Source organism: Condylura cristata, unplaced genomic scaffold (assembly GCF_000260355.1).
Source record: "Condylura cristata isolate star-nosed mole 26May11 unplaced genomic scaffold, ConCri1.0 scaffold00001, whole genome shotgun sequence".
Classification (NCBI taxonomy): Eukaryota; Metazoa; Chordata; class Mammalia; order Eulipotyphla; family Talpidae; genus Condylura; species Condylura cristata.
Window position 1 is genome coordinate 71,842,675 of NW_004567102.1, and position 20,363 is coordinate 71,863,037.

The 20,363-nt window shown below is 40.1% G+C and overlaps 1 protein-coding gene across 1 annotated transcript in view; it reads left to right on the forward strand.

Moving 5' to 3' along the window:
- The window catches only part of ARFGEF3 (ARFGEF family member 3), a 123,132-nt gene that overhangs the window by 42,218 nt on the left and 60,551 nt on the right, over positions 1-20,363 (forward strand). Inside the window, exons 5-8 of the mRNA XM_004673891.2 lie at positions 3,914-3,982; positions 14,657-14,779; positions 17,865-17,907; positions 20,000-20,078. Of these exons, the coding sequence (XP_004673948.1) occupies positions 3,914-3,982; positions 14,657-14,779; positions 17,865-17,907; positions 20,000-20,078 (314 nt within the window). The remainder of the gene's footprint in view (positions 1-3,913; positions 3,983-14,656; positions 14,780-17,864; positions 17,908-19,999; positions 20,079-20,363) is intronic.

Genomic DNA, 20,363 nt, shown 5'->3' on the forward strand with positions numbered 1-20,363 from the left:
ATGTTCTCCTTCAAACTAACGTGCTCAGAATTAGAATCTAACTTTTTAACCTCATAGGCAGTTTACACTTTCAATTAATTTGCTGTTACCCTAAGTTTCCCACAACAGTCTTATGTTTTAATACAGTGAATTAATGCTTACGAGGCACTGAGCACACTAATTGCTTCTTCACTGATCATGTTTGGTAAGTCACTTCTGTCTGCTGCATCATCCTCTGAAGTCTTAGTGCCTTTTATGTATCATGTGAGTCACAGGAGGCCTCTGGCACCATCCGCTTTATAATTAAAATCTGCTGGGCTTCCAAATCAGCAAACCATGAGCTTAAGTAACCAGCTTTGTTAATTGCTTCACTTCCCTTTCATTGTTTTTCATTGTTTTTGGGTTTTGCATAGAGCTCAGGGAGTCTGGAGATATTGATGGCCAGACACTAGGTGTGGTGAACCTTTCTTCAAAGATCTCTTGAGCAGCTTCAGCTTGAACTAGGGGCAGGGACCCTTCACTTCCTTCAGGCTCTTCCGAGAGGCCTCCCTGTGCTTTTGCTGGGCTTCCCTGTGCTAGAGGGAGTTGAGTCTTCTCTCTTCCCCTGGGAACCTCAGTGACCAGATACCAGCTACTTAGTGCCCTCACCAAGACTTCCCAGCAGGCACGGTTCCCACCTCCTGCAGCCATTACTCAACACAGCAGCTCCGGCCTCCTGAGAACTGGGTCGTTTTTTTGAAATGGCTTTACGTACCTTGCATGAATGCATGGAACAATGGGAGACACAAAGTTGATTGTCAGTTTTTTAATTAACCAACTCATACAAATATTTGCCACCATTATTTTCATATTGTCAAGTTGTCAATTTTTATTGTAAATCCTTAAAAAAAAACCAAGAACCCAGATGGGCCTACTGATCCACCTCCTGCAGCCCTCTCTGATAGCCTTTCGCCACCTGCCATGATCCATTGATGTTTTTAAAAAAAATGAAGACAGGGAAGCTATGTGAGGGAGCAAAACAGGGAAGGAAAGCATCATAAGAGAAAGCTGGGGGCCTTTCAGAGGCTTAGTAGTAATGGGAAACAGTGAAAGTTGTGGCCTTTCAGATGCTGTGGTGTCATGGAAGATTATAAATCAGTAAATAAGCCAGTAGTTTTGAGACTGGTGCATGCGCTGATGTAAATGCTCCTCTGAACAGGAGATGTGAGAGGGACTGCTTCATAGGGAGGGCTTCATAGGAGGCCTCAGGCCCCTGTGAGGGAGTGACATTTGAGTTGAGGCTGGAAAGAAGCCTATCGAGTAGCAAGCAGGAGAGGTACCAAGGACAGGAGGGCATCAGGTAAAGCTTCCGGTGAGTGTTACAGTTCATGGAGAGAGGGGCACCACTGAACCCCCAAACCTGCCTGCTTTAAGTAGATTCTGCCTTCTGCCACATCAAGACAAGACATAAAAGCTTTAATGGAAAGGCACTTGACTACAATTAGTGTGCAATACAGGAAAGACCAAGAATCTAAATCAAACACCCAAAGTTACCTGTCCACTCGTGGGTAAAAGTCCACCCAAAAGGGACTGACCCAAAGCAAGGCTTGAAAGCCAGTCACAAGTCTAAAGCACCTTTTGGCTGGGACCCATGGAAAAGGGTCAGAAGTGGCCAGACAAGTCTGGGAGGTAAAGAGCAAAATCAAAATCAAGATAAACGCTGCCATAATCAACCTCCCCACAGGTCTCTCACCCACCTCTGTTTCAACCAGTCCAGGACCAAGAAGCAATCACAGTTTCTTTACATGTCTTTATGCTCCATGTGGCTCCCTCAGATCACCTTCTGGCTCTCCATCCTGCTTCCTTCTTCTTCAGATTCCTCTCCAGATTTCTACCTTCTCTGCTCAGCTCCACCCTTCTTCTGGGTGGGACAGGGAACCTGGAACCTCCCCTCTTCCAGGGGACCACCCCGTTACATGAGTAAAGAGGCACTGGAAGACACGTACTCTCCCCAAACTTCTTACCCTTTCTTACAAACCTTGGTCCCACAGGTAGTGATTAAAAAAAACAAAACCAAAATACCCTTTTCCTGTGAGGCCAAAGGGCAATCTCCCATAATCTTCTTCCAGGCAGCCTCGCATCCTGATGATTTTTAACTGGAGTCAGCTCTTGAATACCAGGCACCTTCATGATCAGAAGACTGAGAAACAGATCCACAGTTAACTTATCTAACCTTATGGCTAAAATTGGCAAATATTACAAGGTCCCGTAGATAGAATAAGGCAAGGAGACAGAAGTAAGAGAGGGGAAGGCTTTGTTGCGCTCCCTGGCAGGTTCACAGATCCCCAGCAGGGGCCTGAGGAGTCACCCCCAGTCTACAGGCTAGGGGTCTTTTATATGCCCCGCTCTGTCAGGCCTGGGGAGGTCCTAGAAAAGTACTGGGAGTCATGCTGCCCTTTTGGTTTGTTCAGGGTCTTTGATCCTTATCAGGGCGGCTTCCTGGGGGAGGGAACAGCAACCTAGGGCATCATCCTGACACCAGCGCCACAGCCAGTTCATCTTGATACCATGGGATATTGATACCTTTTGCCACTCTGTGGGCCTGGGTGACCTTTCAAATATCCCCTTTATCTTTTGAAATCTACTATTTGCTTTCTCCACACTTTGGGCAGGTGTGGCTAACAACTCAGGCTGAAAGACTAGGAGCATCTTTGACTCATGTGACAGTTCTTCTGGGTGTAGGGCTTAGGGCTACGTCCTGTCCCAGGTTGGGCGGGCTGGCTAGGATTCTGTGTTCTTCGGTGGACTGGGCAGGGTCATGTGGGAAGGTCCCCGGAAAGCTGACAGTGCTGCTGAGCTGCCGGCAGTTGGGTTTGGGATCATGGAGCTACATGGTGTTTCATGTCTGGGACATCGAGCCAGAGCAGTCACAGTCTCAGACCAGAGGAAAGGGGACTCTTGGGCCTCATCTCCAAAAGTAGAAGCAATTCTTAAAATGCTACCAGCTTCCATTGATAAGCTGTACAAATAGAAGTGAGACTCTTGCTTAGGGGTCTTGCAAATGTCATGGGCTCTGTCTCTGTATCTTGGAAAATAAGGGAAATCTGAGACTAATGAATATTTAAACCTGGGCAGTATTCTGAAGGAAAATCCAGCAAGGAAGAGGGGGAAAAAATCCATCCCCCCACCCCCAAAAAAGATTGCTTGGCCAAAAATGTCAGTAGTGCTAAGGTTGAGAATTTTTGATTGAAATAAGAAAAAAAATTGCATATCTTCAGCTTCCAGATTTTAAATTTAGATAAGAAAGTGTCTTAAAGTCTATGTTCTTGGTACCCACTACCCATCCTCAATATAGACACTCTGCTATCTTCAGACATCGAATCCATAAGAGAATTTCTGGTCTCGTGGATTCGGGAAGGGCACAGGCACGGAAATAAGCAGTGACACACGTGTCTAGGAAGAGAGAAAGACAGAATTGCGGGGGGTTCAGGGCACGAGTCGAATGATTTGGATTCAGTTCTCAGCTCCACCGTTTGTTGCCTCTGTGGCCTTGGGCAGCGTGTTATCTGTTCTGAACTTCAGGTTTGCTTCTCAGTAAGATGAGTACAGTTAGAATCACACTGATTAAAAATAACAATTTAGGTATTGCCAGGCATTGTCCGGCAACGAGCCTGGCTGTTTGGTCTCCAGTATCACTGAAGAGACCACCTGCAGTCATTGTAGAATTTTGCTCTGACCAGTCTTTCAAGGACCAGGTCTTGCCCTGGGGGTGGAAATTAACCATCTTTCCCTTTTCTCTATGTGTGATCATTGAAGAGCAGTGGGTGGAACGGAAAGAAACAGAAAAAGCAAAGAGCAAAGGAATCATAAGAGGACTGCACAGTTGCAGGTGAAGTGGAAAGGTCATTTCTAAAGGTTTAAACCTCTCTCTCCCCTCCCTCCCTGGCTGGTAAAGGTTTTACTCTGCATCACCTACACGCCCACCTTTGACCTGAACGGGAGCGCAGTGCTGAAGATCGCGGAGGTGAGTCCCCTGCTCCCCAGGCTGCAGTGCTGCTTGTGTCTGTGCTGTCTGCTCTTGGCTGCTGTACCCCGCTCTGGGATAAATGTGGGGTGGAGCTGAGCCCCAGCGGCAGGGCCAGGCCTTCTCTGGTGATCACTGTGGGGACTGTCACCGAGGAATTGATCTGCGGAATATGGCTGTGTTTCTCAGCCGTAGTGGCTCTGCATGCTTCTGTTTGCATAACTGGGGGCTTCCATGGGGAATAACAGTACTGGTTCTCCCTGCGTTGCTGCACCGAGGTATCCTCTGAGTATTGCTTTGTTGGTATATTTTTATTCTAAGATTAAGGAAAAGCAGCTGATGTCAGAAAATGGTTTTGAGAAACCAAGTACGAGAGTCAGGGAGAAGTGTCTGGGTTAAATGTTGTGACCATCTCCTCAGCCCCGATGGCTGCATTTGTAACTCAGTGGCAAGCCTTCTCTTCTCCATCTGCATTTGCAGCCAGGGTGATAGGTGGCTTCCAGCACCTGCTTGGCCGGTGCCTTTGGGACTGTCATTTCTCCAAAACTGTACTTTATTATGCTTGGAAATAATTTTCCTTCCTGTTCTTGAAAATGTCTTCAGGCTTCACATTTTGACAAGGGTCACTTTTGAAGACCTCAAAAAGGCAATGGTTTTCTGCATTTGGTCATTATAGAAAAGGAGAAAGTATAGCTACAGTGCTCATGAATAGTGTTTCTGGAGTGTTTTTTACAGTAATAAGTATTATTTATTGAATGTTAAGTGCTTTGGGTATACAGTTTCTTCTCACTTTTGAGGTATAAGTGAGTGAAAATAATATCTGTTTAAGCATAGAGCTTAATGTCTTGATCCATCTACATATTGTAAAATATCATGGCAACTCATTAACATACCCATTACTTCAAATAGTTAATATTATCATAGGTTGTCTATTTACTAAATTATAAATCACATGCTTTTTAAGGTATTGTGTGGCATTAAAAAGTGAAAATCATATATGAGCACACAGGACATTTTTATGTATCTATCAAAAATAAAAAGCAATTAGCTGACTTCTCACTATACTATGAATAAATTCTCAGATGAGTATGTTGATAGAACCAACACTTTTCCACTTTTTTATCAATATAGGAAATAGAATAGCTATCAGTATTTCTAAAAATTGAAATTTACAAGATAATCTATGAGTGCTCTTATATTTGCAGGTAGACTTCCTGTGTGTGTGTGTGTGTGTGTGTGTGTGTGTGTGCTGAGATCATAACAGGGCTGTACGCTGTGCACACATTTAAGCACACCACCTGGAGTTTTGACCACAGGCTTGGTGTAGCACAGCTCATCTGCAGAACTTTCTCTTACAGAGCTGACACTCTCTGCCTGTCAAATAGTAACTCTGTTCATCCCTGTCCCCGAGTTAGCCCCTGGCAGTCCCCATCCTGCTGCTTCTCTGAACTTGAGTAGCTTAAATACGTCATACAGGTTTGCTTTTAAAACGATATATGTCGTTTCTCATCACAACCAGACACAGGATTGGCGTAGAAGAAACCTGCCAGCCTTGGCCATGTGAAGAGCAAGAGGGGAAATGCAGTGTGTCACTGCCAAGCTGCCTCCCCTGCTGGTACTCCCTTGGGGACACCACATGTTGTTGGTGGGTCCAAAGTGGGAGCACTACCAGAGACCCCCAGACTACCCCTTGGGAGGAAAAGTAGGTTGCCTTTATTATCATCCTCATAGGTGTCAGGTTTTTTTGTTTTGTTTTGTTTAAAAATTTGTTTATGTATGCATATAAGAACTGGGGTACAGGCCAGAGGTGTGGTGAGTGAGAAGATTCACCAGAGACAGAGTGAGGAGCAGAACAGGCAGACTGTGGAAGTCCACTGCTGAGGGTCATAGTGGCTGGGTCAGGAGAGGTCTGTCAAGCCATGTGGATCAGCTTCCTAGCTGGGGATCAAACACATGTTGCAGTGGCTTTAGAGAGCTTCATAATGTGGTGCTTTAACACATTATGTCACCAGGGAGAGCCCTGTTTCTGGTCTTTATGATATGGACCATCTTCATGGGTATGAGATGAAATCTCCTTGTGCATACCTCATTTTGTGCATTTTCTGAGGAAGAACATTGATGATGATGTGCCTGCTAGTTATCTGTGCATAGTCTTTGGAGAAATACCTCCTCTTTTGCCCACTTTTTGATAAGCGTATTTCTTTTTGCTGAGTTCTGTGAGTTCTTTGTAGATCTTAGAGATCAGCCCCTTGTCAGGTGTATGATGTATAAATATTTTCTCCTATCCAGTAGCATGTCTTTTTGTTTCAGTGGTGCTTTGTTTTACTGCCCTATTAATGCTGAGAAAAGCTTTTTTTGTTTGATGTGGTCTCATTTATGTTTGTTTCTCTATATGATGTATTAAATCAGATAGCTTGCATACTGCTGCTGTGAAGCAGGAAATATTGTTATCCATATTTAACAGGTAAGGAAACTGATATGGAGAGAGGGTCACTAACTTTCCATAAGTCACAGATTAGGAATGGTGCAGACTGGTCGGTGTGACTGAGCATCAGTGTTTGCACCAGGTAGCAAGTGATGTCAACAGCTTGGTTGGGCAAGGGTCACCTTGCAGGTATCCTCATCTGAACCCATGTTCTTTCATGATTGATATGCTGTAGATACAATGTCAAAGCACAATTATTCTTGTTTTTTTCTTTTAAATAGTTCTTCCTATTGAGAGAATAGCTTCATTGGTAATGATGATTACAGATCAGAAGACAGGCTCACAAGAGTTTCTTATGTTCCTATATTAGGTTGTTGACCTTTTTCAGTAGCTTTTTGATTAAATTTTGACTTTTCCTCTTTGCCATCCTGCAACTAACGCATATAGAATAGTTAGAGTTGCAAAGGTGGCCTCACTTTTACATTGGTTGTTCCCATTCAAGGCTGCACATTTAGAATAATTTGGGAAGTGTTAATAAAAATACGATGCCTAGAGTTGTTTGGTTTTGGAAAGACCTGGGCATACATATTTTGTAAACAATCCTCAGAGAGTCGATTATAAAAGTCAAGTTAAGAATAACTGATGGCTGTTCTTCCCTCGCACCAAGCTTTTTTGTAAAACTATATTGAAATAAAACATTACGCTCTAACGCTGCCAAGTGAGGTCACTAATGACATAGGATTGTAGCGCCTGGGAGCTTGTTAGAATTACAGGCCCCAGCCCAGATCTACCAGTAAGAATCTGCATTGTAATAAGATCTCCCATGTGCATATGAATGCCTGTTAAAGCTTAAGAATCACTGTCACAAGTGAATATTAAATACTAATTTTAAGATGATATTTTGCACTATTTATGAACCTAAAACCTAGATGAGCGCAATTTTGATTCTCCACGATGATTAGTCTAATTCCCCTCCCCAGAGTATGGAGTCCCACATAACAAAATGTCCTCTTAATGAGCAAACTCATCTCTTTTGTTTACTTCCACCAGAGCATCCCCACATTTTCACCTTCCTTTTGGCTGACTTGGGATATATCAAACTAATTTCTTAAGTGCTTTAACTAATCTGCTACAACGCTTCCCCACTATTTCTTCTGAATAGGGCCCACTGTTCCCCACTGAAAAGAGGGTAACATGCCTCACCCCAGTCCACTCTGACAAAAGATAGGCATGGAATAGATCTATTTCTGTGAAAAGCCTAACAACAGATGACAGATATACAGATCAGTAGTTAAAATATTAGATATGAATAATATATTCCTATATGAATGATATATACATAATTTAAGAAAGGATAGTAATAGAATCATCTGAAATCATTGTTTCAGATATACAAAATAGGAATAAACATTTTCCTTACAGTCCTCATTTCAATTTCCTCAAGTTTGCAAAATAGCTTGAGCCTCTGTTTACCTCATAAATAATTGCTTAAGCAATATTTTTCTAGGGCCTCCCTGGTGGTGCCAGAGGCTAAAGCACAGCACTATGAAGCTCTCCACAGCCACTGCAGCATGAGATCGATCCCAGCCCGGGAGGTGACCCACATGGCTTGGCAGACCTCTCCTGTCTCTCCTTCGGCTCCCCTCAGCAGGATATTTCAGATAATCTACCTGTTCTGTACCCCATTCTGTCTTAGTGAATCCTCTCACCACTTGCCCCCCTGTACCTCTGGCCTGCACCCCAGTTCTTGTGTGCATAAATAATTTTTTTTTAAAAAGAAATGCTTTTCTTTCAACAAAAAGAATTAAATACAAGAGCTCTACTGCCACCAAAAAGAAAAAAAATTCTGTAGAGTCATTGAAACCCAATGAATTTGCAGGTTCTCAAGTACTTTTTGTCTGCTAATTTAGTCTTTGAAAACCTACATCCCTTTTTTAAAATAGGACATTTCAGCCTAAAACTACCACTTAGCTTCTGGAATCTTCCTTGGTTGCTTTTGAACTTGTCATAAGAAGAGTCTAACTTGGGCCCTTCCTGGTGGCACAACAGGTTAAAGCACAGCACTAAGAAGCTAAAGCCACTTCAGCATGAGTTCAATCCCCGCCCCAGAGGTGACCCACATGGCGTGGCAGACCTCTCTGGACCTGCCCGCTGCTCCCCTCAGCAGTGTGCTTTGTCAGTCTACCTGTTCTGCTCCCCACTCTGTCTCTGGTGAATCCTCTCACCCCTGTACCTCTGGCCTGTACCCCAGTTCTGTATGAATAAATATTTAAAAAAAAAGAAGTCTAACTTAACAAAAAAATCTTTATCATGTTCGAAATAGCTGGAGAAACAGCTAATAAACATATTCTAAAAGAAGCCATTAAAACCTCTGTGGAAATGTTGGGAAGGAATCCAGACTGCCACCTCCTCCTCACCCTGGTGTACATTGGCTGCTGTAAGGGCAGTGCTGAGTGCCCCTGGGGCCTGATCAGGAAGTGGCAAGTGCACTTAAGTATGGAAAATGAGGCCATTTCCCCAAAGGGCTGGGCACCATTAAGCTCTCAAGATAGACATTGGAGGGCACCTTCCTTCATGTCTGTGACTTCATTAAGCTGCAGTAATGATCTTTGCATGAACAGTTTTTCCATGGGTCTTTCATGATATAGAAGGAAACGAAAGATCAGCAGTGTATAATGAACAACTTGAAAATATTAGTCCTGTTTTCCATTCAATTACATGCATATTTGTCATCAGAAATCCATATGAATACATAATCCTTCTTAAAAGGTTGAAAACTGGAACCAAGATGTCTCACAGTATTATGCCCACCACAGTATTATGCCCAAATTAGCACCTACACTGAGTTTTTCAAACATAGTTACTTTGATACAATGATAGGAAAAGGCTATGGGAATAACAGTCGCAAAGTTCTTGAGGTAGAAAAGAGGGGGAAGCCCTAGACAGAAACGATATGAAGCTAATTTGAAGACAGTGCCATTGGAAGATTTAGGACATTCTATGCCTGCTGAAGTCTTCGCTGAGGGAATTTGTCAAACTGAGAAAGCCTAGTTTGTGAATATGTGTTTGCCGGTTTGATGTGTTGACCCATGAAAAACTTCTAGTCTTTGCTGCTGTAGCATACTGTCAGGCTCAAAAAAAAGTCTGTTTCAAAGACTGGTGTTTGTTTTTTTTTTTTTTACTTTTGCTTTTAGACTCTTTACTTTCAGGGATTTCCCTCTTTCACTTCTTCTATCCATTTATCCCTCAGTCCAAACACTAGTCAGTATAATAGCTACCAGCCATTAACTGTCCATGGCATATCAATAACTCACATTTATGTGTATTCTTCTTGAATCTTTACCAGTCATGCTTGATAAAAACAAAACAAAACAAAAACAAAGTAAAGGAGGTTAATTTGCTTCCCCAAGTTTCTACAACTAGATAGTCAAGCCTTATACTTATTCAGATGTGTGCTGTGGACCATTATGCTATATTGCTTTTGGCTACCTGCAGTCTTGGACAATGTTAGTAGAATCTTAGCATAATAAAATTGGCAACTTTCAGAACTTCTGTCTTCTCCACACTGAACTTGAAGGCAGTTCAGTGATGGTTGTATGGTGCTCTTACATGGGAAGCAGAAGTATTTTTGCTTTTTTTTTTTTTTTTTTTGCATTTTGCTTTTTTCGATTCAAAACCATTAGATTAATGCCACTTTCTTTTTTAAATAGAGTAGCAATAAACATGGGAATGCAGGTGTCTTTTTGAGTCAGTTTTTTTGTGTCCTTTGGGCAGATACCTAAGGAGTGGGATTGCTAGGTCATATGGAAGCTCCTTTTTTTTTTTTTAAGCAGTTTGAGAAACCTTCAACAGCTTTCCATAGGGGTTGTACCAGTTTGCATTCCCACCAGCAGTGTAGGAGAGTTCCTTTTTCTCTATATCCTCAGCAGCATTTGTTGTTGATAGTTGTTTTAATATTTGTCATACTCACTGGTGTGAGATGGTATCTCATTGTGGTTCTCAACAAATTTCCATAACCCTCTTTAACCTTTGACTTGCTTGACTCTTGAAAATGTGTGCTGACTTAGAAGATGTATAGAACAATACAGAGACCTCTCTGCTTTACCTTAGGCTGGCTTATAAAACTGGCTTATAGGACAGAGTTAAATAGAGCCTCTGTAAACCACGCAGAGGTTTTTCTTGGGAGGTGTAGGAATTTATGGCTGAAGTGTCTTGATCCATTTTAATAGACTGGCAAAAGCCAAGGAGAAGATGGGAGAAGGAGGATGTGACAGTTTTCCATGTGTTGTATTGACACTGGATAATTTCCTTCTTTTGAGAAAAAAAAAACATTAGAAACTAGAAGGATCGTCTCCATCAGGGTAAGCTACAAAGAAATAATTGATACACAACTCTTTTTCTTTTCCTTTTCTTTTTATCTTTCTACCTCCATCCTTTTCCCCACCTACCCTCTCCCCCTTGCCTATGGTAGTTACCAATAGGTTGTCTTAGATTTTTTTTTAATCCCTTTTTTAGGTTCCACATATAAGGAAGATTATACGGTATTTATCTTTCTGTCTGACTTAGCTCACTTAGTATAATGTTCTTGAGGACCATCCTTGTTGTAGATGGCAGGATTTCTTTTTTGTGACCAAACAATATTCCATCATTCCATCTCTTGTCTCCATTTGTCCATTGATACACACTTGGGTTTTTTTCCAAGTATCTTATCTGTTGTCAGTAAAAAAGCTTCATTGAACATGAGGGCTCATGTATCTTTTTGATTAGTGTTTTAATTTTCTTCAAATAAGTACCCGTAAGTAGAACTGCTAGGTCACGGGTAGTTCTAATTTAATCATCTGAGGAACCTCTATACTGATTTCCACAGTGGCTGCACCAATTTACAATCTCCCCTTTACATCCTAGACAACACTTGCTTTTTCTTTTCTTTTTGATCACAGCCTTTCTAACAGGTATGAAAAAATATCTCCTTCTCACTTTGATAATGAATATATTGGACATCATTAAAATAGTTTCCCTTTCACTTGAGATCCAAAAGTAAAACAGATTTCCCTTCCCAAGCATAGTGATCACTTAGGAAATAAGAAACAATAAAAAACCTACAGCTCAGTGTGTGTGTGTTGTGTGTGTGTGCATGCCCACACAGGACCCGCTTGATGGGTTCCCTCTATTCACATGCCCACCTCTTAGAGTTGCTCACCTGTCTTACAAATGACACCTTTTTAGAGACAGTAGAACACAGAAGTTGTTACTGTGATTCAGCTTCGCATTTACACTTGAGGCAATAATAGAAGGTATTTTTAGTTTAAAGTGATCAGTAAGCATTCATAGTCATTAATAATCTATCAAAGACATTTCTTCTTTCTTACACCTTAATTTCTGGTCATTTCTATTTTTTATCAGAAATTATTTTCCATCTCCATAAAAAATTTATAATTGAGCATTCTAGCTCTTTTCTGTAGAAACTTTTCACTCAGTGTCTTGCAGTGTTTTAGCAAAGCTGTGCCACGGACTGCATCCTGATAGGAAAGAAAAGATAAATGCACAGCACAACAAAGTGAAGGCTGTATATATTTTGCAAAGCTAAGCAAACCTACTGTGGCAGCCTCTTTAAAATTGCTAACACTTTGGCCTATATACATTGAATATTTGCTACATTCCCTTGTACTTCATAGCTAATCATAGTGCCTCCATCCTGGGCTTAACTTAGTACTGTTATTTATCAGTGTCTTTACTCAATGATGCAAAACCTTTACTGCATATGTGTGGCTTGCAGACCTGTGTCTTCTTGTTCTTTATACTTCTGCTTCTGGGGTTTGTTTTGCTTCATTAACGATTTATGTTTTTGCTCTCAGTTGTGTTTAGCATGCCATAAAGCTGGATGTCCACAAATGCATGAAATGATCAAAATGTCCATTACGCAGCTCCTCACTGCCCTGTGTCTTCGTGCGTCCCCTGGCGGTCAGGGGCCTGTGGCCTTTCACCAGGTATTTGGCTTGGCCAATTGAGCCTCTGGCAGAGTTGAAGCACTGAGGCTTCTCAGTGTCAGTGCTGCACTATGAAAGCAAAGGGCATGGGAGGTAGAACTGTTATTAGAGATACTAAAAGAAAAAAATTGTTGACGTCTTTCCCAAGAAACTCAGCCTGCCTTTGGACTTGCTTCTCTCTTAGCCTTGCTGATTCAATGTGCTCTTTTTAGCACTGTATTGAGATCGAGAAAGGAAAATAATCACAGAGTGGTAACTATAGGCCTTGGATACAGTAGTCAGGTGTTTAATGGAAATCCAAGGTCTGTGAGCCTTCCTAGTTTACCAATTTATTATTATTATTATTGTTATTATAGCAGGTTTGAGAAACTTTGCTTTAGAATATGTCAGGAGAGCAGATAATTTCTGTCTGGGCACCTGATGATATAGAGTCCATGATAATTTTTCTGTTTAAAAGGATACCTTCTGTCAATTTCAGTATTAATACGCTCAACTTTAATAGAACAGTGACCATTTTAGTTTAATGCATTTTTGTTGTTTGGTTTTTTTGTTTGTTTTTGCTAATAGTAAACATGCCTACCATTTCCCTTAAAAAAATGTCTTTTCTCAGAAAAATACCAGATGGTTTCACTCATAGCAGAAGTATAATGGACCAGGCGAGAAAATAACAAAAATAATGAACAACCATATACCAGAGACATTTTGCAGGGGTGGAGTGGGGAATGGGATCAAAAACAAGGGGGGTGGGGAGGGAAGTGCACGGGATTATGGTGATGGCACACGGGTGACTTGGTGATGGGAAACCCGCGGGGATTACAATTGAGATGGGAAAAAAATGTACAAAATGATGTAAAAATAAACTGTTATAAATTTTTTTTTTAAAAAATGTCTTTTCTCATCAGGAACTAAACACTAAAAAATGGTGACTTTAAAAGTCAAAGCAATACATTTGGTGTTTGAGAAGTTCTTGTCTATTTACAACACTGTGCATCACATAAGATCCTATTCCTCATCTGTAATGGCTCTCAAGGCTCTAAAATACCTACTCATATTTACTATATCTAGGACTTCAAATCCCTTCCCAAATTTACAATGTCAGAGTATAGAGATCTTAAGCATCATCACTTACAACATTTCTTGGAGAGTTTAAGATTTAGGGAACTTAAATTCTGAGGGGCAAATAACACTATGTGCCTAATTATACAGTGGGGGATTCACTCATGAGAATGAAATGCCACATCATTTAGATGGGTTTGTAAGTTTTTGAAACCACTTCATCACATGCAAAAGGAAAAGCCTTTCTTGATTAAAGCACCTTTGTTCTGTATATGTATAACTATATGTTCAGGTGCCTTATAATACATGATCATTTGAGAAAAAATATCTAAAATTGATTTGTCCTAAATGATACCTTGAAACAAATTATATAACATGCTCTTATTTTTTTAACTTGAATTAATCTAAGCCAGCTTCCAGTTACACTTTTGAGTTTTAAATATGTATTTAGAATATTAATTATTCAGTAGGAGAGAAAAGAAAATATTTTCTTTTACCTAATTTTACCTACAGAATTTTATGACGAGAACTGGCAGAAACTCTTGCCAAGTAGCAGCAACAAAGGTTACCTTTTATTCTATCCTATCTCAGTTATCAATCATCAGCTTAAAGGTGTCTTAGTAAGTGACAACCCTGTATTTTCATTGCAAATAATCTTGGAACTGATCTTGGATCTGTCCTAGATGTATAATTTAGGTATATTTACATTATATCCCTTATTTTTCTTCTTGTGGGTTTAAACATGCTTGGTAAAATTAAAAGGATACGATGTCTTATGGAGAGGAAAAAGTAGGCAAAGCTAGCAGAACGGCTTTCCTGACCCTTTACCCACACTACATAACTAATGACTTAATGAATTCTGTTCCTATTCTGCTGTGGAGGCAGCTTTCTGATTAATTCCAGCCACCAGAGTTCTCCATAGAATTATTTGGCCTATCTAGCAATCACTAATTTGCATTCTTCTGTGATACTCAAAAGAATGAGCTTCTAAGAGTGGTAGTGTATAGGGAAATACTGCTTTTCCTCAGTGCTGAAAAGGAAGGTCTCAAGAATTTCAAGTATTTTTAGGATTTGTTGATGAGTCCTGAATCAGGCTGACTTTCTATTTGAGAGGAGCTTAGTATCCTCTCTGGCTAATTCCAAAGCATGTTGGTAATGAACTGATATCTACAGAGCATGTGTGTTGCTATCTTATTTCTTTACCAGGTGTGCGTTGAGACTTACGTTGGTAGCTGTCACCAGCGCAGTATAAACACTGCCGTGCGGGCAACTCTCAGTCAAATGCTGAGTGACTTGACCTTACAGTTACGGCAAAGGCAGGAGAACACGGTGAGCCTTGCGGTCTCCACACGTTCATCCCAGTCTTGCTGGTGTCTCTGTGTGTCACTGCATGCCACGTGTCCCTCCACAGCCCTCCTGCCAGGGCGGCTTCCTGCTCACACAGTGCTCGGTTTAGAGGAACATAGGTAGGTAAGTTGGTGGGAGGGTCGGTAGGCAAGCACATAGAGCGAGCCCTTGATGTTTCTTTTTGCTTGCTTCACTCCAGATTTTTCAGTTGTTTTTCCCTATGGTTTCTATCGTTTCTTAGTCATTATCTTCAAATTCACTCATTTTTTAAATTAAGTTTTAAAACATTTCAGACAGAAAATTTTTACATACAATGTTGTGTTACATAAACAAATGCTAGAAGCAAGTTTAAAAATAAGAAAAATGCGTCAGTTAATTACAAACTTGGAGGTTTCGTATATGTTTCTCTTCATTAACTAAAAGATCATAAGGCCTCCCACCTGCAAATGTCACCGGCTAAGACTGAGCTTGTCTTCTCTCTGTCGTCCAAGCCCACTCAGCTTTGTGCTGTCAGCTAGAGCAGATTGCCTGAAAGAAGCATTCCCAGAAAAAAAAAATGTAAATGTAATTGGCTTCTTGTATTTATTATATTCTGGGAGTGTTAATGAGATGATTCCTCTTCAAAATTGGTGGGTTTGTTTTCTAAATCTGCCTCTGAAAATTTAGGATAAAATTATTTTAAAACCTATGAGAAATGCTCTGAAATGACTACATCATTAATTTTTTAGACTAGAAAATCTCAGAGGCAGTTTGAAAAAATCTCAGAGGTTAAGATTTCATGTTTAATTTCACTTATTTCTAATTTTCACATTCAGTTATTTTCCAGTTTTTAGAATACTGTGGAGTTGAATGGAACCTCAAATCCTTTTATTCCTCATTTTACAGCTTAGAAAAGTGAAGCTCAGAGAGATCAAATTGAAATATAGAATGAAAGATTTATCAGTGAATGAGCCAGAACTAAACCCCTCATCTCCTCACTGACCCCCAGTCCAGGTTATTCAGATGTGCCCAGGCTTCTAGTGTTAGAAAAACAGTATTGATTTGAAATATATATATATATATATATATATATTGATTTTTATGTATATGTTATATACAAAGCCTAAATTTCTATTTAAAAATTATTTTATCTTGAGAGATTTTTATTCCCTTAGCTTACCCTTTGTTAGAAATCACTTCATTTAAACTAGGACTTTGAATATGGTAGTGTGGGAAGGTTAGTTTAAAAGAATTCAACTGTATATACAAAATACTAAGAAAAAATAATTTTAATGGCAATCAGCTAAAGATACTGAGACTCTTTATAGTAATACCCAATCACAGTCCATTTTGCTAAGTGGCAACTTGCTAAATACTGTAAGAATAACAATATTTTGATGCTTATGGTGAAACATTTCAATGAAACTTTGTCGTTTAAAAGAGATGTCAGTCACATTAGTTTATTTAATTGCATTTAAAAAAAAAAACAACTTTAGGAAGGAGAGTATTAGATTTCAAGTAAACTGACTCAACCCTTTATTTAGTTTATGTTTTCTCTTCCCTGTGAGGAACAGCCAGAATAGTGCAGAGGTCTGAAGAGGTTAAGGGTTATCTCCTCTGTGCCTTGTGTTTGTATCTAATCAGCCTTCTGGTCCTGCACTTTACTGACCATCGGGACTCACCCGAACCCAAGATAGGATCCTCAATTAGGTGGAAAATTAGTGTTTCCTTTTATTTCCTTTCTATTCCTCATGTAGCTCCTGGAGATGTTTCCATGTCCCCGGGAAACACAGTTCTCAGGATGCTATTTGAGGCCTATTAGAGGGACACAGAAGTTTTGCCACCAAATGATTATTATTTAAAAGTCATTAATGGAGAGTATCTTTAGGAATGGTGAGACTTGCTCTAAGGAGATCACAAATTGGAAGGTGTACATTGCCTGGCCCATCACTGGAGAGATAACACAAGTCACCTCTAAATGAGAGACTTAAATAGCATGGAAAGAAATAAATCTAGAATGTCAGGCGTATTAGCATAAAGTGTGTCTTCAACCCATGCTCCCAAGACACTTTAAACAAATTGATTTTGTATTCTCAGATATTCTGAATTAGTGTCAAGCTTTATTATTGAATTATATAGTGACCAAAGCCACTGTTAATTTGTAAACTTCAGTTAGCAAGTTTGCTACTTATAAATACTTGGGGGTAAGGGATAGTAATTCTTCCCTTTAAAATGTTTTGGCCATATCTCCTCCAGAAACTTATTCTAAATTTGAAATCGACCATGCAGTGAGTGACAGACATTGAGGTAGCATTTCACAAAGATGTGTGGAAGTACCAATGTTTGCAAATTAATGAACAGAAGAGGAAATCTGCACCTATAAAATTATAGTTTAGGGAAAATAAAATAACAGTGCATGGGATCATTTTACAGGTTTGGGAGTCCCAAAAATGCCCTCTTATGATTTCCCTGTACAAAGAAATGGGGAGATTCCAATGCTTCCTTCCCACTTTTGGCTCAGTAGTCACTGAGTTCTCCCTGCCATGGGAAGTCAGTCTTACTAAATAACTTTACCCTCCTATTTTCCCTCCCCCCACCCCTAAAGGTCTATCTCTACCCTGATAGCTTTGGATCTAGAGTGGATGATCCGATCAGACTGTTGGAAGAAGTTAGTATGGAGCCCAGAAACCTAATCATCTTATGACTATGAGTTTGTGTTTGTTGTGTCAATCACAGTGGAGTCTGTGACCTTAGGGCACATTGTTCCCTGTGCTGCAGCCACTCACCTGTTCAGGAAGACACTGCCCCAAGTCATAGCTCAGCACCTTGAAATGACAAAGCACGCCATGGGCTTAAACTTTGGGGAAGTTTGTAGACCTTTGAATGAATTATATTTGGAACTCATAAGCACAGTTCCAGACATCCAAGTCTTTCCATTAATACCAAGCACTGGAGAGGGCACATAGGTAAGTCAGCTGAGGTCAGAACACTCAGCATGACACTTTGCTTCCTAGAATTTCTCACTGCCTGAGACTCAAGATTTTTCTTGCCTGAATCTCCTAATTGTCCTGTGTGTCTCCCTTGCTAGATAATTGAAAACCCGGATGTCCCACAGGAATTCAGGAATCAAGGTATTGGATTTGCTTTTCACTAGTTTGGCTTGAAAAAACAGGCATGAGACTGCTCTGTGCTTGCTGTTGGGGCTGACAGTTGAGTAGTTCTCGGTTCACTCACCATTCTCCTCAAGCTAGTACTTAATCAGCTGCTGTCTTCCTTCCTTTCCTCGCTCCATGCCAACCACACCTGTCCTGCTTCAGCTCTGTCCAGGAAGTTAATTCTTCACAGACCTTCTTGTTTGTAGACTTTTTTGGAAAAATTACTTCATTCTGCCTGAAGTCAGTTTTATTATTTGTTAAAATGAAAATTAGTTTGTAGAAGTCTGATTGATATACAGTGCTGCTGCTGCATGAGAAGTATGTTTGTGAAATGCCACTTTTTATATGAAAAATGGGACATCTTTCAGGGAATCTTACAAAAGGACAGACACCCATTTTAAGTGGCAGATGAAATCAAGGTTAAAAAACACTTTCATTCTGATTCAGAGGAAAAGAAAAATAAAGGTCCACATTATAATTTACAAGTAGCTTGATTTTTTTTTTTAAGTTTGATAATATTGTTTTCTGGAAAAGATAGGAACAATTCCAATCATTTGCATAGAAAAATAAAATGTCTTAAGATCTTTGTCAATAAACTTTTAGAAACTGGGAAATCTTGCTTTTCTTTGAGATTTTTGCCAGTGAATAATGAGGAGAATACAGTAAAGGCAGAGAAGGATAGGAAGGGGAGGGAATGAAAGTGAGAGGAGGCAAGCAAAGAAATAGCCATCACCAGGCCAAAGGCAGAGATGAAAGAAATGAGGAAGAGAAATGCTCGAACTAATTTTCCAAAGTCTTACCCAAGTGTTGTTGTGTTAGTCCCATCTTGCTCCCTTCTTGGGTTGGGGCCAGAAAGCTAGGGCGCCCTTCCACCCCCTCGTTCATGCTTCATTCCTCCTTCTCTAGTCCAGGTCTCAAATGCTTCACTAAAAGGAAGTCTGAGCCCTCTTGGTCAGGGATACATTCTAAAATAGATATTAGTAAAAAAGTGATGGACTCATTTGAAGTTCAAAAATTAAGCTTAAGGACTATTTAGGGATTTACTACTTTCTTTTAAATTGTTATATATTTTGTTATCTTTCCCCCTGATTTTAATATTTAAATTCTGAGATCAGCCACTGATTTCTCCTTCTGTTCTCCAACTTTCATTTTCTCTCTTTTGCCATTTTTCTTCCATCTTTCTTGACCTCATATTAATCACTTATTTATACATGTATCAAGTATCTAGCCACTTTCATATAGATCTTTATAGGTATTTCTTACATTTTTTATAATTAAAACACTTTCACTTGTTACTTCACTTGATCTAACCTTTTGGTGATACTGGTATTATTTATCCCATTTTGACAAAGGGAATTTGGCTAATTTCTTTTAACCTAGTATAAGCTGAAATTTATCTAGCTCACAAAACAGCAAGCTGTGGAGCAGTACGTCAACAGATCCCAAATTTCCAACTTTTTCCAGTTTATACTAGGGCTTCTACAAGGGCTTATATTGCTGGTTTTTAGACATGAGTGTATTTGGAGGGACAATTCTTTTTTTCTAATTCTGGTTATTGCTCCCTTAGCAGCAAAAATCATGAGCCCTTGACAATGCTGGGAAAGGAAGTAGGTGAGGATGGGGACTAAATTATTTTGCCCCCTTTCTCAAGTTTGCCAGTTCAAAAGCCCACCTTTCTCCCTTATTGCCATAGTCTATCTGGAATACAACTCAGATCTGCTCAGCTGACCCAGAAATTCAAGAGATATGAAGAAGGGATACATGTGTATATATGGTCTAATGGCCTGAATATTGGGGAAATTATCATACATTATTTCTTAAATTAACCAAATCTTCCTTCAGTAAGTGTGAATTTTATTTATAATAAGACCATTCTGGTATTGTCTTTCTGGACTCCCTTTTGAGTGTCTTACTGTGGGAAAGAGTTGTTATATTTTTTCCTGTTATTGACTTGATGGTCTGATCCTTTTGTAGTCTGGAAAACATCCTGAGTGAAGAATGGGAGGGCCATGAGGGAGCTTTAGTGCCCCGGCCAACATTTAATGCCTGTAACCTCCTCTGTTTGAAGGGTTGACAGTCGAGGCCCTCTGTGATGACCTTGTGTCAGTGCTCTCTGTTCTGTGTGAGAAGCTACAAGCCTCCATCAGGTAAGTGCCTTCAGTTTCATGCTATTTCTGAGGGTTGTCTACAGCATCACTTAAAGTTGCCGCTTACAGGGACAATGGTTCCCCGTTGGTATTTGCCTGTCATTCCTGAGAAATACAGGCCATGCCTCTGGCAAGCCCACATTACCAAATATTTTTGCTGAAGGATATAATTTTATAATGAGAAAATAGGAAAACAACACCTTGCAAAGAGTTAACCTCTGAGTATGGAATTTCATAGAAAGAGTGGCGGCTTAGAGCTAACTGGTGTGAGGGCTGGTCTTAACC